The 18,564-nt window shown below is 42.3% G+C and overlaps 1 protein-coding gene across 3 annotated transcripts in view; it reads right to left on the bottom strand.

Annotated features, from left to right (window-relative positions):
- Positions 1–6,334: 6,334 nt before the first annotated feature.
- The window catches only part of LOC140203068 (myosin-11-like), a 137,761-nt gene continuing 125,531 nt past the window's right edge, over positions 6,335–18,564 (bottom strand). For 2 of the 3 annotated variants that reach the window (XM_072268826.1, XM_072268827.1), the window contains 4 exons: positions 17,456–17,664; positions 15,147–15,255; positions 10,838–11,010; positions 6,335–7,128 (listed from right to left, as the gene is read on the bottom strand). In XM_072268826.1, the coding sequence (XP_072124927.1) occupies positions 6,987–7,128; positions 10,838–11,010; positions 15,147–15,255; positions 17,456–17,664 (633 nt within the window). In that variant the 3' untranslated portion in view covers positions 6,335–6,986. Of the gene's footprint in view, positions 7,129–9,136; positions 9,170–10,837; positions 11,011–15,146; positions 15,256–17,455; positions 17,665–18,564 lie in introns of all 3 variants that reach the window. The other variant, XM_072268828.1, reaches the window with a different exon arrangement.

Below are 18,564 nucleotides of genomic sequence, written 5' to 3'. Positions count from 1 at the left end.
CCATCTCCCAGGTGGTAGCTGGAATAGATTGTGGTTGGGGTGACTCAGGTCCCCAATGATCCTTCGGGCCCCTTTGTCACAACTGTCTTTGTAAATGTTCCGAATCATGGGAAGTTCACAACTACAGATGCGCTGGGCTGTCCACACCACTCTCTGCAGAATCCTGCGATTAAGGGAGGTACAGTTCCCATACCAGGCAGTGATGCAGCCAGTCAGGATGCTCTTAATTGTGCCCCTGTAGAAAGTTCTTAGGATTTGGGGGCCCATACCAAACTTCCTCAACCGTCTGAGGTGAAAGAGGCGCTGTTGGACGTTTTTCACCACAGAGCTGGTGTGTACAGATCATGTGAGGTCCTTGGTGATATGAATATCAAGGAACTTGAAGCTGTTTACCCTCTCAACACCAGATCCATTGATGTCAATAGGGGTTAGCCTGTCTCCATTCCTCCTGTAATCCACAACCAGCTCCTTTGTTTTTGCGACATTGAGGGAGAGGTTGCTTTCGTGACACCACTGCGTCAGAGAGATGACTTCTTCCTTGTAGGCCATCTTGTTATTGTTTGAGATTAGGCCAATCAATGTAGTGTCATCGGCAAATTTAATTAGCACATTAGAGTTGTGGTTGGCGACACAGTCATGGGTATACAGGGAGTAAAGGTGGGGACTTAGTACACAGCCCTGAGGGGCTCCTGTGCTGAGAGTGAGGGTGGAGGTAAGGGAGCCCACTTTTACCACCTGCTGGTTATCTGACAGGAAGCCCAGGATCCACAAGGCAGGGTCAAGGCCAGGGTCCCTGAGCTTCCTGACGAGCCTGGATGGAATTATGGTGTTGAATGCTGAACTGTAGTCCAAGAACAGCATTCTCACATAAGCATCCTTCTCCAGATGTGTTAGGATGGTATGTAGAGCAGTGGCTATTGCATCGTCTGTCGATCGGTTGTGTCAGTAGGCAAACTATAGGGGGTCCAGTCTGGGTAGTAGCAAGCTGCTGATGTAGTCCTTGACCAGCCTCGCAAAGTATTTGCTTATTATTGAACGTCGACTGCTCCTCTTCCTAGAGATGCTGCCTGGCCTGCTGCGTTCACCAGCAGTTGCTTATTATTGAGGTGGGTATGACATCTGCTCCTCTCATCTTCTATTCTAAGGTGACAGAGTATGCATTGTAGTTGCTTAGTTCACTAACAAATCTGAAGGAATTTTTTGCTGACCTTATCCTCAAGGATCTACCCAGGGATAATAGAGGTGGAAAGGAGAAAAGATTTAGGGTGAGACCTGAAGTGTCAGATCAAGGTTGTTGTACGCAAAGATAGTAGTGCTGGAATTATTTATACATATTCATTGTTTTATTAACAAAACTACCAGAAAGACAGATTGAAAATTGTATCTTTTTATTATGGGTGGGTTTTAAGGAATTGAGGAGCAGCACTACATGCTGCGTGCCATCAGGGCATGCATGCCATAGGCTTACCATTCTTGGTTACAAACATAGATGAGCCCACAGAGAGATTTGAAAACTAGGCTTGACTATGATGGATGAGATGTCAATGTAGATTAACAAGGGTGGCTGATGGGTAAATAGGACATAGTGTGAGAGGACACGGGCAGCAGATGTAAATATGTTTTATTCTCTACTACCTTGAAATTCAAACTCTGAATGTATATAATGAAGATCATATTCCAAAATTTGCTGCTTGTTTGACATTGTGAGTTTGCCATCACTGATGTCTCTAGTTCACTGTCCAGCTAGTACCACTTTCTACCATGTACTCTGCCATAGAGTTTTGATGGTATGAGTCATAAGGGTAATATGGTGTAATAGGATGAGCATAGCTAGTACTGGGAAGCATAACTTTGGTGAATGCTACAGAATTATGACATTTGGCAGTTGTTGCTATTTATTGGAATGTAAGTTGTACGAATGTAAGTTATTCTGAAATGTTACCTGGGTTTCATCTCCTAAGTTACAGAGAAAGGTTGAACAAGTTGGGTCCTTATTCTTTGGGGCGTAGAAGGTTGAGGGGGGACTTGATAGAGGTATTTAAAATTATGAGGGGGATTGATAGAGTTGACGTGGATAGGCTTTTTCCATTGAGAGTGGGGGAGATTCAAACAAGGACATGAGTTGAGAGTTAAAGGGCAAAAGTTTAGGGGTAACTTGAGGGGGAACTTCTTTACTCAGAGAGTGGTAGCTGTGTGGAATGAGCTTCCAGCAGAAGTGGTTGAGGCAGGTTCGATGTTGTCGTTTAAAGTTAAATTGGATAGCTATATGGACAGGAAAGGAATGGAGGGTTATGGGCTGAGTGCAGGTCGGTGGGACTAGGTGAGAGTAAGAGTTCGGCTGGACTAGAAGGGCGGAGATGGCCTGTTTCCATGCTGTAATTGTTGTATGGTTATATGGTGTCAAATGGCTTTTTCACCACCATGTTTAACTCTGTTAGCACTTTTGAAGCCTTCTCCCCATAACCTTTGGCGCCCTTACTAATCAAGAACTTATCAACTTCTGCTTTAAATCTACCACCTGTGGCAATGAACTCCACAGATTCACCAACCTGTGGCTAAAGAAATTGCTCCTCATCTCTCTTCTAAAGGGGACATTTTTCTATTCTGAGGCTGTGCCCTCTGGGCCTAGACCTCCCCCACTATAAGAAACATCCTCTCCGCGTCCACTCTTTATAGGTTGTTCAACATTCAATAGGTTTCGGAGTCAGAATCAGGTTTCATATCACCACCATATGTCATGAAGTTTGTTGTTTTGTGGCAGCAGTAGATTGCAATACATAATAATAACAACTATAAATTACAATAAGCATATATAAACATAAATTAATAAACAGTGCAAAAAGAGAGATAAAATATAGGTGTTTATGGGTTCATTGTTCATTCAGACTTCTGATGGCAGATGGGAAGAAGGGAGTACAGGTCCAGAGCCATCAAATGCTCCTCATATATTACCCCTTTCATTTGCAGGATCATTCTCGTGATGCTCCTATGGACCCTCTCCATTGCAAACACATCCTTTCTTAGATGAGGATGCTCACTGTAAATAATATAATAGTGCTACACTGGAGAATGCCGGAGGTTGAAAGTTTTGGTGCAGAAATGATCTTTAGTTTTGGTAATTTTTTTTGATACGTTAAGCTGTCAGCTTCCTTTGATCTTGTAGGAAAATGTTTCTGATAGCAAGAACATGCGTCATATTTAAGGATCTGTGTGATTTTGGTGTGTCTTTTGGCTGTCATTCAAATTATGTGAGCTTTTCCAATTAAATCCTCCATACCAGACAGTGATGTAATCAGTTAGAATGCTCTCCACAGTATGTCTGTAGAATTTTGAGTGTCATTGGCGCTATACCAAATCTCCTCAAACTCCTTAAGAAATATGATGATGACGGCTGCTTCTTCGCCTGCGAAGATCAGGAGGGAATATTTGCATCGCTGTAGGACTTTTCTTCCCACCTGTGCTGCTTAGGTTTATAGTGAGGATCGGTTTGCGCAGACCGACTCCACTCTTCAGGCTGGAGGACGTTCCACAACGGCACAATGGGCTGCGGCAACCGCAAGGCAAGGTCACAAGGTTGAGTATCAGAGTTTTTCTTCTCCTAGACAGACTGCCCGGCAAGGCCAACGAGTCCCATTTACCCGGGCTTGAAATCAGAGTTGTCCTCCTTCTAGGCTGGCTGCCTGCCAAGGCTGATGAGCCCAGCCTGCCCGCCCAGTTATACACTTGGTCGCATCATGACATTGCAAACTCAGTAAGAACAAGGACACCATGTGAAGGTGTTGGTATGAGTATAGTAGTGTAGGAGAGGCCATATGCGGGTGACCTCCAAACAATGGCCCTGAAACGAGCACTACATCTGGAAAGGAGAGGCTCTTCCACTTCCTTAAGTGAGCAGGACATCCAGCCCAGGGCTCATGTTGTAATTTCGTCAATATGTTGGGCCCAGAATAGATCTTCTGAGATCTTGACACACAGGAACTTGAAACCGCTCGCTCTTTCCACTGCTGATCCCTCGATGGGGACTGGAGTATGTTGCCTCAACTTCCCCTTTCTGAAATCCGTAATCATTTCCTTGGTGTTACTGACGTTGAGTGCAAGCTTGTTGCTGCAATGCCACTCGACCAGCTGACCTATCCCGATTTCTACGCCTCCCCATCACCATCTGAAATTTTGCCAGTAATAGTTGTGTCATCAGTAAATTTATAGATGATGTTTGAGCTGTGCCTAGCAACACAGTCGTGGGTGTAGAGAGAGTAGAACAGTGGGCTAAGCAGGCATCCTGGAGGTGAGCTGGTGTTAATTGTCAGCGAGGATGAGATGTTATTTCTGATCCACACTAACTGTGGTCTCCTGGTGAAATCCGGGGGGTGGGGGTACAGTGGCTTGGGTTTTGGAGCCTGTAGATTAGAACTGAGGGTATGGTTGTGTTGAACGCTAAGATGTAATCAATAAACAGCAGCCTGATGTAGATATTAATATTGTCCAGGTGACTTGAGGCTGAGTGGAAAGCCAGTGAGAAAACATCTGCTGTATTATGCTTGTTCTTAATAAAGACAAACAGTGTGGGTAAAAACACAAACAGTTATTTATTTACGAAAATAGTTCTAGCTTCACGTGCTTCAGCTTGACCCGAGCACGTGCGACCAGCTCCCCCACGTCACTTCTGGTTCCGGGTGAACTTCCTGCATTGCTCACTGGGAACTGCAGTTCTTTATTATGTACACACATAATAACACGCTCTGTAGACCTATTGTGGTGACAGGCAAATTGCAGTGGATCCAGGTCCTTTCTTAGGTAGGAGCAGGTCTGGAAATCCAAAGAAAAACACACACAATGCTGGGGGAGCTCAGTAAGTCAGGCAGCATCCATGGAAATGAATAAACAGTTGACGTTTCAAGCCGAGACCCTTCTTCAGGACTGAAAAGTACGATGGAAGGTGCCAGATAAAAAGGTGGTGGGGGGGGGGCAGAGGAGGTTAGCTGGAAGTTGATAGATGAAGCCAGGTGGGTGAGAAAGGTAAAGGGCTGGAGACGAAGGGATCTGATGGGAGAGGAGAGAGTACCATAGGAGAAAGGGAAGGAGGAGGGGACCCACGGGGAACTGATAAGCGGGAGGAAAGGGGTAAAAGGACAGAGTGGGGAATAGTGGAAGAGGGAAGGGGGAGTGAAATTTTTTTTAACGGATGGAGAAATCGATATTCATGCCATCAGGTTAGAGGCTACCCAGAGGGAATATAAGGTGTTGCTCCTCCACCATGAGGGTGGCTTCATCTTAGCACAAGAGGAGGCCGTAGACCTACATGTAGGAACAGGAAATGGAATCAGAATTAAAATGTTTGCTCACCGGGAGGTTCCGCTTTTGGCTGATGGAGTGGAGGTGCTTGATGAAGCGGTCACCCTATTTACAATGGATTCCCTTGATGGACAATGCATGTACATGGTTTTGTTTGGCATGGGGAGGCTGATGCATGGGCTGCCACTATGTGGCTCTGGACAGGTCAGGGTCAGGACCCGATGGCATGAAATGCAAGTGACTGGGGACCCCTCGCTGCTGCAGCTGCCTTCTGCTTTCACTGCCATTGTGAGGTGTCATCATTTCCCTCTTGCTCCACCATCGAGGTCATGGTTGGATCGCTCTTTGTCTGGAACCTATCTTCACCACGCGCCCCCCCCCCCAACCTCACTGTCATTGGTGACCTTACCGGATAAGTGCCAGATGGCTAAACTCCAGACGACATCTCAGGAACTCGCAAACCTCTCCACCATGTCAAGGTGAGGATCCCTCTGGTAGTGGAAACCAGTAGCACACAGGCTGCCTAGGGGAGTGGAAAACTATGTGGGAGAATGTCTTCAGAATTGTCCATTTTTCTTCTAGCCCAGGATCATCAACTCTCCTGGAATCATCTGCTGCACCTACCTCTACGCTCTGTCCCCCGTGGGATCATCACTGAGCTAAAGGTTACACGTTTTTTTCTCATTAACATGGGAGTGGTAGTGTAGGGGTTAGCACAATGCTTTACAGCGCCAGGAGTTGTACATTCTCCCCAAAATCACGTGGGTTTCCTCTGGGTGCTTCAGTTTCCAAAGACATATGGGTTAGGGTTAGCAAGTTGTGGGCATGCTATATTGGCACCGGAAGCATGGCGACATTTGAAAAGAACCAGCTCCCTTGAATTGACAGAGCAATAAAAAGTCAACAAATGCAGTTTCCCTAAACTCCCATTTTGACTGCTAGTTCAGCAATCATTATTCGGTACAGGTGGCCGATAAATGAAAAATGACAAAACGAATATGAATATGTATATGTAAAAAGAATAACCATAAAGTTCAAGAGCTTGTGATTTAAAGTCCTTTATTTGTGATGGTGGTTCATAAAACAGCTTCAACATACTTCGCAAAACAGTTTAGCAGGTTATGAATATATTACTGCAAATAATAGATTATTCTTAAATCCAGTACTTCAAGTGGCATAAAAAAAGCACTTTTCTAGAACCCTGTGACCAGTATGGCTATGGTCTAGTAGGCATGTATTGCAAATAGTACAGTAATGTGCTTGGTTCTTATAAAGACACAACTGGGCCATCCACCTCTAATAAATCCGTGTTGATGAGTGAGACCAATCATTTCAGTTAGGGAAGTGTGCATTCTTATAATATTGATCAATTTTGTTCATGATCCAGTGACAAAATGTTTTAGATTCCTATCCCATCAGGCAGTGCACATTTAGGGATACATGTTTTCGCCTGTATTTTTACAGTGTATTTTAAATGCTAGAATATTTGAAACTTTGATACATGTAAAACATTTAGTAAAATAAAATGGTTTTGACTACATGCATGTGAAGATAGTTGTTTTATCATGATGGGGTAGTTTTAAGGGTAGGAAAACTGTGCCTTGTTAAATACCGTGTGTGTGACTCTTTTACCCTTTTAAAGCTTTTTCTAAGCATCTGTGTATATTCCCCCCTTCTATACGGTAGTACTGTCATTATTCGGCGGATTTTGTGCTGTTGAAGTCTGCATCTCGTCCTCCAATGTCTTCATCAGAATTTTCTAGTGAAGCGTTATCGATCATGCCGCGTCTGCCGCCAGATCTCCGAGCACCACCGAGCACAGGCTCATTGCCACGCCTATATCAGAAAAATACGGCTCGTTAGAGTCGGTAAAAGTCAGTGACAATAAGGTGGCTAATACTTAGCCAATTCCTCCAAACCACCCTAGCAGCATTTTGATATTGGAAATAAAAGCCCAAGACATTGTTAACCAACAATTCTAGATGGTTTCAAGGGCTCCACATGTTTGATGTCATTTATCAAAATTTGCTTTATTGTAAACAATAAATCAGTTCTGTGTCAATGTCTCTTGGGTTTGGGTGGTATTTCAAGGTTTTTTAAATGATGCATCCCATTTTAAAATGTGTTCTGGAGGATTTGGAGCTTGACATCAGATTTGTCAGCTCAGGTATTCTGGTATTAATGGAATATTGCTGCTTTTAGTTACCTGTTGATCTTGGAGACTTCTTGAGATGGAGATTTGTTTATATTTTCAAGTTTCTAACCCTGCTGGTGATTGACAGCCATCCGTACCATCAGTCTGACAGGGTAAAATTGAAGTAGTCTCTTTGTGCCTGCTATGCCACATTCAACTACAAAACATGCATTTGACTTGCTTGGAAACTACACATGCAAGGAATACTAATCACTAGATAAGTGCCTCTGTTTCTCAAAGTCTACATATGCAAAATCTACAGCTATGTTCAAGCAGTTTAATTCCAAATACTGGTGAAGTTAGGAAAACAGTATCAGTGAGTCTGGCTAGTTGTATTTGTGTAACTGGGTGATTACTAGCCACATATTTACTTTCTAGCTCCAGTGTTCTGATATGAACTGAAGAGAGCTCAAAATAGTTGCAAAACAAACTTAAAATCCTACAATATTTCAGTTTAAATAAATTATTTTTATGTATTTGGGTTAAAATGATAATATATTTCAGTGAACAAGCTTTAGCCATGCTTTCTGATTAGTATATATTTCTTTAACCCTTTGAGGACCAAGGGATTTAAAAAAATAATTTCCATGATAGTCATCTCCATTAATTCAGTGGATGCCTAATTTATTTTGAAATTTTGCAGAATACAAATGATAATTTTACTGAAATATGATGAATAGTCACTTCACAAGTTATTTATATAATCCTCAAAGGGCTGGGGAAAATAATGCAGTTTGATAATATGGGATTAATAAAGCAAAAAAGGGTCAAACCCTTAACTGCCGCATAATTGTGCTTTGAAAAATTCCAGTGTCAATGTTCGCTCTTGCTGAAAGTATCCCAAGTTAATGCAAGGATCATATTTCCAAGAATATGACCCACTTTGTTATGGAATTGTGGGAATTCATTTAAGTTCTTGTCATCTATAAATGAAAACAGACTGAATTTACCAGGCTCAGCTCTCTGGAATACAGTCAATAATTTCACCCCAAGAATACTTAGTCTGTGGCATTGCTCTCAGATTTTACCTGTGTTTAGTTACAAAACATAATCAGTTTCAAAAGGAAGGAAGGGGGGAAAAAGTTCGGACTGAAGAAGTTTGACTAATCTCTTGGCTGACTTGGCAGTGTAAGGGTTGGCACAATGGTTAGTGACAGCCTTGAGAGTGTGTGAATATTGCACAGTCCACTGCATGTATGTAGCAGTATGAAAAGAATTAAGCTCTTTTACTGTAACAATACACTATAATTTTATTCTGTTTATTTTACCACGTGATGTCATTTTCTTGAAAAATAATTCAGGCACTTCAAAGTTAAGATATATTTAATTACCATCCATTAAGAGCAACTGGCATTTCAGCACAGTATCAGCTCAAAGCATTGAAATTGATGCCTATTTCATCTAACGTGGTATAAACAGAATGCATAATGAAAAACCACGGGATAAGGTTTACACTTCTCGAAGAATGCTCAGTATGATACGTTATATATGAAATCTCATCCCGTGGCTCTTCTACCTTTAGATCACTTTATATTTTCTAACACCAGTCCTCAGACTTAGAGTTTTCAGAAACTTGTCAGCATTGAAGGAGAAAATGAGATGGAAATTGGAGCAATATGGAAAGTTGCAGAGCTGAGGTTTGGGAGGTACCTGGATGTTCACTGAGCTGGCTCATGTGCATTTCTGTAATAAAGACAAGATTTCCCTCATGGTTACACGTCATTCCCATTATAAACAATTCTTAAAGCAAATCATAATCAATTCTCATTCATGTTGTGCAGAGGGCAATGGATGGTGGCCTGATTCTATTTATCATCGAAATAACTCCATAATTGATAAGTTATCTAACAATGGTTACTTTACGTTGAATGATAGCTAAAGAACAAAATCTGCACTGAGTTCTCTAAGGTGGTACACAGATCACTTAAAGTAAACCTGCATGCCTCATTACTACAGCTTTGGAGCTTTTCCTTCGACAAATGATTTTAAGGTATCCGGTGACACAATGATTATGGTATCGGACTAAAACAAGATTATTAACTGAAAATAATATAATAAATTTAATGATTTTTAAAATTTGGATAGCACCAAAAAGATTGTAAAAGCTGCTGAAAAAGAAACAACCAGAATACAGATGTCCTCAGGAATGGGAAACTGCCATTTTTGATATCTGGACTACTTGAAACTTTACTCCCTGGGATCTGTGGTTGAGTCTTAAATTCTCTTATGGTAGCCTAACTTGTCAATATTTGTGTGAATACAAAGCCTCTTCCTATTATTTACTCAACTAGGAAAGGGCAATTAATCACAACATTTAAACCTCCAGAGATTGATCTCAAAGAACACGGGTTTATTCCTTTTAATGGGACGCTAACTTGCCTAATTCTGGCATTGGCACGGTTTTCCCTGAAGTGAAGGTGAGGCAATCAGTGGCAGTGGAGGTGGACAGACCAATGATTGAGACCTGGCAAGGAAACACCAATTCTGGGAGATCCTTGAACAAATCGGGAAAGTTGACAACCCTGAACAGATATATTGCCATGAGGAAGGGGCATAGGCAGGGTGACCCAGCAGAAGCATGGATCCTCTGGTAATCATGAAGGCGTGTTCATATAAAAGGTGTGGGTTTAAATGCCCCACATTGAAGTTAATCACAGGCAGTCCCTAAGTTACGACAGGATTCCGTTCCTCAGAACTGTCTGTAATATGAACTGCTCATGTTTGGAAATGGACAGGAGCAGTGTGTGGACGAAGGTGCCAGACACAGCTGTGATGGGACAGCTGTGCTCACTTGACCCACCCTCGATTGTTCTGTCTCAGGGCGGTGTGGTATGGGGAGAGAAGGCACACAGAAATGCCTTGTTCCCATCCCACCAATCCCCCAAATACTTATTCGTATGTACGGGGTTTCCATAAGTCACTGTTGGTAACCTGGGGAACAGCTGTAAAAGTTATCCATGGGAAACTATGGAATTCTGCTGATCTCTCTTGTGCATCACTCTATTGTAAAACTTTTGGCCTGAATTTTTTTCTTACCTGCTCTGTTTAAATGATGTCTTCATGTAACTCATTACAAAATATCTGCATTTTTATCTTGCCACTCTAAGCGGGGGAGTGCTACATGCTGGGAATTTCCCTGGAGCTGTTCACAGCCTGCCACTGTAAGTTGAATGGAAGTTCGGGAAAAATCCAGTTAACGTCGATTAACTACCATACCTCCAGTGGCAATGAGACAGTGACGAGGGATCAGCATGGAGAAAAATCCCAGGAAGTCCTCAGCGTCACAAAGCAGACACTGCGATTCCATCTGCTTAAGGAGCCCCTACGCAAATGTGGGAAGGTTGGATTTACCTTAGTTTGTTCTTCAGTGTGTTACATTCACGGGACATGGTTTCGTTCAGTTCCGTGGCTTCTTCAAGCTCCCGCTGAAGTTTGCGCCGAGATGCGTTGATCCGCTGGGATTCTTCCTCTGCCTCTTCCAGCTGTCGTTTCAGCTGCTTCATGCGGGTATTGCTTTTCTCTGCCTGCAGGAAGTAAAGTATTTTAAGCCTGTACTGAGGTAGCACTAAAATTTGTAGAGCTTCTCAATCAATAAAACAATTTTGAAAATGCTAATGTATTACGAAAATAAAACTCACAATTTACAAGAGACAAAAAGATTCATGCCTTCTGGCGGGTAATTGAGTGTATGAATTAGATTTTGAAGCAATGGCACTGAATAATGCTAGTAAGTCATTCCTTTTGCACTTTACCCACAGGCTTTCACTGAGACTTTCACTGGCATTTGTTGTACTGTATTTTACAGACATAAGGGTGCAGGGGATTAGAAACATAGCAACATAGAAAACATACAGCACAATACAGGCCCTTCGGTCCACAAAAAGCTGTGCTGAACATGTCCCTACCTTAGAATTACCTAGGCATTACCCATAGCCCTCTATTTTTCTAAGCTCCATGTAGCTATCCCGGAATCTCTTAAAAGACCCAGTCATTTCCGCCTCCACTACCGAGGCTGGCAGCCCATTCCATGCACTCACCACTCTCAGTAGAAAAAAACTTACCCCTGACATCTCCTCTGTACCTACTTCCAAGCACCTTAAAACTATGCCCTCTCGTGCTAGCCATTTCAGCCCAGGGAAAAAGCCTTTGAGGGAAAATCAGCCACAAATCTCCTTGATCAGACAGCAGAATCATTAATGAGCAGCTCAGTTGTTTGAAGCAGGAAATTATGACCTTCTTCAGATGCGCAGCTGAGAGCATCCTAACGCGCTGCATCGCTGTGTGGTACAGAGGGGAAACGGCACGGTGACGGACAGGAGGGCTTCACAATGGGTCCTAACAGCGGCCCAATGCATCACTGGCACCAGCCTACTCCACCATCAAGGACATATATAGTATATAGAAAGGGGCCAGAAAAAGGCCAACAATATCATGAAGGATCCCACCCACCCTGCTTATGGACTGTCATCAGGGAAGAGGCTACGCAGCAACTATGCCAGAACCACTAGACTCAAAAGCAATTACTTCCCACCCCCCAACCCCAAGCATAAAGGTGATCAACACTTCCACTCATTACACCCCACCATTCCCCAACACCACATCCACATCAGCCACTCCTCTGCACATCCCTTCAGCACCCTTCATCCCCAAGCACTGGCACCTTACACTCACACTCTACCCCCATAGGTACACTGACAGACACTGTCCGACTGTGATTTCATATGCCACGTTGCTGCCTAGAAGAGTTTCCCTTACCAAGAGTCACTTGTCACATTATCATTTCTGCCAGAGTCAAGCTTATGTTCAGATACTCCTGCACCTGGTGTCACTTTATGTACCAACATACAATCAGTCTAATCATGTATATAGACAACGCTCAAGCTATTTGTACATCGTGTTTTATAGGACTGATTTCATATTTATTGTGTTTTTTTATACTGCATCAAATCTGGAGTAACAATCATTTCCTTCCTCTTTACTCTCCTGCACTGAAAAATAACGATAAACAATCTCGAATCCTTTATGCAAAATTGAACACAGAAGGTAGAAGAAAGATGGAATAGAGATCAATGTGACAATATGTAAAAGAAAATTTTTGCTTAATTTGTTTTAAAAAGCTGCACCAATACAATCTGAAAGAATTAGATCCTATGGTTGTAAAATTAATTTTGGTTAGCAGAGCTGTTTGACAACAGTTAATATTTAGTTATGTTTGTTTACATGCGAATAGGCAGGTCCTAGGAAGACTGGTACTTCATGGTCTTTTTTGGGCAAGATTATTGCACATCAGTTTGTTAAATAAGGCACTTTCACCGTTTTCCATTTTCTTCAAAGGCTATTTTTTTCTAGGGACTACAGGCATTATGAAACTTTTAGGAGGAAAGGGGTAGTGACTTCTGATGTCCTGATGTAGGGTCTTGGCCTGAAACATCAACTGTACTCTTTTCCATAGATGCTGTCTGGCCTGCTGAGTTCCTCCAGCATTTTGTGTGTGTTGCTTGGATTTCCAGCATTCTGAAGATTTTCTCTTGCTTGTGACTTCAAAATGTCGGTGTTTAATTTTGCACTTGTCAGAGGGAGATGTCCAACTTATACTCAAGTTCACAGTAAGTGTTGACTTCATTAGCATTTCTACAGAAGACTAGAACGTGCCTCTTAAAAATTAGTCGGAATTAGCAATTGCAGGTCGATCTAGTGAGCACTTGATGCACTGAGCCACTGGCCCCGTTTACCCAGAAATCTGCCTTGATTTCACCATGGCTTCTACAATATTAATATACTTAAAAGATCTGAAGATCATTAGAAATGTAACCCAGCACCAGCCCCTTTAAGGTGCTTGTAAATTAGGTAATTATTTATTGTCAATAAGAAAGAAAAAGAAATGCAATTCAAAATTTATTCTTTGGCAAGGATTTCAGTCTTTAGGAAAGTTTCTAATGTTAATATAAATCAGGCTTGACTGACCTTTTGTAAATTGAGCGACCTACAATTGTGATATTTATTATCTTTCCTAGTGTGCGGATGATAACAGTGCAGTCAGTGAGGAGGGAAGTAACGGCAGAGAGATTAAGGCAGGTTATGAAAACAGGCAACAGTTTTCTGCTACTATGGTAGGAAATATACAAATTGAAAAGTATTGATCAGAAGGTTCTAGGTGTTTTTGGACACGTTAGTGTTCAAGTATAGCAAAAAATTAGAAAACAGTACGTTGGCTTTTACTGTAAGAATATAGAGTAAAGCTGCCTTGCTGAAATGATGTAGGGACCTGGTGACAGTGTATCTGAAATATTTGATAGAGATCTGGTCTTCCAACACAAACAAGGACGTACTCACACCAGAGGCAGTACGGTGAGTACACACCAGATTGATTCCTGGGATTGCGGGTATTTCATACGAGGAGAGATTAACTGGCCTGGGTCTGTATTTTCTCTGGTTTTGAAGTATGAGAGGTGATCTCATTGAAATATATAACATTTTAAAGAGGCTTGACCTGGTAGCTGCATTTATCATTACTTTGGGCAGGTTGTCAAGGGCCACAGATGTGGGGAGTGGTTAACTACACAGGTCAGAGAAAAGAAGAAACGCCTTCACCCTGAAGGTAATGAATCTATGTAATTCTCTACGCCAATGGACTGCCGAGGACAGAGATTGACAGCTTTTGGATAATAAGGGAACTGAGGGATATTAGTTAGAGCAGGAAAGTGTCTCTGAAGTTAAAATTCATCTCTGATTTTACTGAATTTTTGAATAGGTGTAAGGATCAGAATAATCTATAGCTTCTATCATGTTCTTACGCAATTGACATTACATTTTAACTAAAAACAAAATATTGTGAAGCCAGAAAATCTTAAATATCAGCATGGAATGCTTTTTAAGTACACAGCATGTCAGGTAGTCTTTATGGAGGAGGGAACCTGGTAGATTTTTAAATATGTAATCTTCCATCAGAACTGGATAACCTTATGGTTCCTATTGGAGATGAAGGAAATGTGAAAACTGGAACAATAATGTGGGGCTTCATGGTAATTTGGAGGCCAGAAGAATTTAATAAACTTATAGTTTGGTGTTTGAAACAAATAGAAGCTGTGCTTATAATCCAAATTCATCAGCCATGACATTGGATTGGAAGGTTCTGATGTTCTTGGAAGTAATTAACGATGTAGAGTACTGTGCAGAAGTCTTAGGCACATATACTGTATATAACTAGGGTGCTTAAGACTTTTGGTTCTCCATTGTGGACTGTAAGTGGGAAGGGGGCAAGGAGAGGGAGAGGGGAGGGAGTGCGAAGCACCAGAGAGACATTCTGTAATGATCAATAAATCAATTGTTTGGAATCAAATGACCTTGCTTGGTGTCTCAGGGCTGGGTGTGCCTGTACCCATGCTGTGCCACCTTCCCCCACCCCTGGCACTGCTCTACCATCTGTCTCGCACCCCTCTCACCCTTGCCATTCCCAACATCCTTTGCTCCCACCAGAATTACAAGCTTGATCTCCACTTCACGTTGACAAATATAGTACTGTTGAAAAGTCTTAGGCACCCTGTCTATACGTATATACTGTATGTCCCCAAGACTTTTGCACAATACTGTAATAATGCATTGAAAGATGCAACAGAGTGCACGCTTGCTTCTATTTTCTGGGGGGAGGTTGGTACTTTACCTGTTCTTTATACTGCTCCCCATGTCTTCGCTCGTCTTCCACCTGCATCATGACCTCCTTCAGTTTCTTCTCTGTACGGCGGGCTGACTTGGTGTATGCTTGTTTTTCCCTGAAGGGTAAGATGTTTCATGTGAAACAGATCAAGAAATATCATTGCAGTAGGCGGTTTTGGCAACATTAACTGCTAGATCAGCTATAGTTTGTCTGACTTACGACCTAATTGTGTCTCTCCAAGGCATGAGGACTTTTAATATGTATAAGCCATGGAAAAATCCAGTGGACACAGAGGGAGACTCAAGACTTAATCTCAGAATGTTTCAAATACACAAAGGAAAAAACTGAAGCTTAAAGGAAGGCACAGAAGAAACTATATGGACACTGTGAAAGAACTAACAGATCTAAGTGTGCGAGATATCACTGACACGGCGAGGGATCGGTCGATGTGAAGTGCCATGATCGCCCAAGCGGGTAACGCGCGCAAGGCACATGAAGAAGAAGAAGCAGTAATTGCCAAAATGTAGTTACAGCCTCAGCTTACTGCCAACTATTATCTAAATACAATATCCAATTTGTATCCTTTATTCTTGCAAGTGGGAAATGATTTACAGATAAATGAATTACATATAATTCCTATATGGTAACTTTTTAGAAGTTGGAATAAAGTTGTACATCCACATATTATTGAGCTGGTTCACATCTGTTATAGGAATGATTACTCACTATGTAATCCTCTGGTGTTTTTCTATCCAAGGGGAAATTTAGACATTCTGAAAACAGTTATCAAGTTATCAGATGGCGACTTAGTTTCTGTGACAAGTAATTGGTTGGAAGATGACCGCAGTTCCTTGCTGAATTGCTGCATTTATCAGCATAAGTGTTATGAAGTTTGAATGAATGGCCATGTTCAGACTGGCTGGTCGCTCTTTGCTGGTGATTCTCTGATAGCAGACTTCAGCAGTAGTATGTGACCTTGCTGCAATCTGTCCACTGATCCTGTACCAGGTGACTAGGGCTTGAATTAATTGAGTTTACTTCAATGTTTTTTTAATGTGTTTTTCAGTAGTCAATGTTGAACTTCAAAAAGTTCAACAAATGTTGACTGTTTCCAAACTGCAGGGACATTTCAAAAGTATGAGAACTGTTTATGGCAGGGATGGGGCTTAAGTGACTTTCAAAGTTTTTTCCCTCTCATTTTGTAACTGGGGCTTGTTCTGGCAGTAACGTAATGGGACATTATCCTGGTCCCTGCTGCCACAGGACCCTCATCATTTTGAACAACACACACAAAATGCTGGAGGAACTCAGCAGGTCAGACAGCATATAAACAGTCGATGTTTTGGGCCGAGACCCTTTATCAGAACTGGAAAGGAGGGAGAAGAAGACAGAATAAGAAGGGGAGAAGGGAAGGAATATGAGCTAGCGAGTGATAGGTGAAATCAGGTGAGAGGGAATCAGGTGGTGGGTGTTTGAGGGAGGGGGTATTAAGTGAGAAGTTGGGAGGAGATAGTGGAAGTGGGCTGAAGATGAAGGAATCTGATAAGAGAGGACCATGGGAGAAAGGGAAGGAAGAGGGGCACAAGAGGGAGGTGAGGGGCAGCTGAGGAGAAGAGAAGGGGAAAGAGGGGGACCAAAATTGGAATGGGAAAAAAAGAGGACAAGTTTGGGGGAGGGTAGTAAACACCATTCATGCCATCAGGTTGGAGGCTACCCAGATGGAATATGAGGTGTTGCACCTTCACCCTGAGAGTGGCCTCATTGTAGCAGTCGAAGAGGCCATGAACCAACGTGTCCAAATGGGAACGGAGAGCAGAATCGAAATTGGTGGTCACCAGGAAAACCCACCTTTTGTGGAGGACAGAGCAAAGGTGCTTCATGAAGCGGTCCACCAGCCTACATTGAATTGCTTGGTTCTGGGAAAGTTAACATTGGCAGCTCCAGAAAAAAGATCAACAGTTAGCATCCCAAACATGAGAAAATCATCAGGTGCTGGAAGTCCAAAGCGACACACACAAAATGCTGGAGGAACTCAGCAGGCCAGGCAGCACCTGTGGAAATAAGTAAATAGTCGACATTTTGGGCTTAGATCTTTCATCAGGACTCTGAAGGGTCTCGGACCAAAACATCAACTGTTCAGTCTTTTCCATAGATGCTGCCTGGCCTGCTGAGTTCTTCCAGTACTTGTTGTGTGTTGCAACAATGAGCATGGCTAACTTGCTGTAGCCAGCAAATTATGCATTGGGCTACAGGAGCACACTAAGACAGTGGATTACTCACAAACAGAGACAATATATCAGGTCAAGCCCTCTTACTTCGCTTCTGCTTCCAGCTGCTCTTCCAGCTGGGCAATCTTTGCCTCCAGAGATGAAATTGTGGATTTGAACTTGGACTTGACGGTGCCTTCCATTTCCTGGAGCTTGGCCTTCAGCTCTTTGTTCTGTCTCTCAAGCTGCTGCCGAGCACCTTCGTTCTTCTGATTTGAACTGCGCTCCGCAGCCAGTTCATTAGATAGCTGTTCTGACTGATAGTTTCAAAGAATTTTTGTAAGGTTTTGCAAGTATAACAGCAGAAAATTAACAGCAATGAGAAACATTGGCTTTATCAAGTAAGCTTTTGTCATCATGCATCGAATTCTGTTAGTGGACTACATCAGCAATGTTATGGTTTACATGTCAGTATAGTAGAGCATAACTTTAAATAACATACAAAATATTAGGGGACTTTGAGCATTTCCTCAGAAATGGTATTTTAAACTGGAGATTAACACAACAGATTCAAATTTAACAAACAAAATTTAATCATTTGTTATGACAATCCAACTGAGGAAGGATTAACTCAAAAGCAAAGTACTGTATGAGTTCTACTAACATACTTGATGTTTATGTGTATTAAATATGTCGACTATTTTTTTCCTTCATATTCCTCTGAGGGACCCCTTAACCATCTACACTGTTTTTAATCAATGGGACCCTTTGCTGCCTTGTAAGTTATTAGACGATACATTAGCTGAATCTCAAAGTCGTTTATGGTATATATACTTCAGTAATAAATTTATGCTGAACTTTGAAGTTTGCTGAAGAGAACAAAGAAGACAGACATTTGAAATGGTAATTGAGAAGTGAGCTGTGTACATACATCTGTTGATGCTTCTGGACACATCTTCAGTGATGTTCGAGAATCATCCGGTGTTTCGGGTCTTTCAACATCATACAACCTCCTCCAGGTGACCCAGCTGGGGCTGATTAGACCCCAGCTTGTGTCCAGATGGCTAGCTACTTATGACTCCATGGCTGCCCTCTTTTGAGCCACAGCCATCTTGAGGCCCTCTCTGCCGCATCGGTGGTACTGCGGATGGCTCTCCTCTTCCTCTCTCCCTCGATGCCCAAAATGCTGAAGGCTCTAACTAAGGAACGGGCTACGA

Source organism: Mobula birostris, chromosome 9 (assembly GCF_030028105.1).
Source record: "Mobula birostris isolate sMobBir1 chromosome 9, sMobBir1.hap1, whole genome shotgun sequence".
Lineage (NCBI taxonomy): Eukaryota > Metazoa > Chordata > Chondrichthyes > Myliobatiformes > Myliobatidae > Mobula > Mobula birostris.
This window is presented reverse-complemented; position numbering and strand designations above follow the sequence as displayed.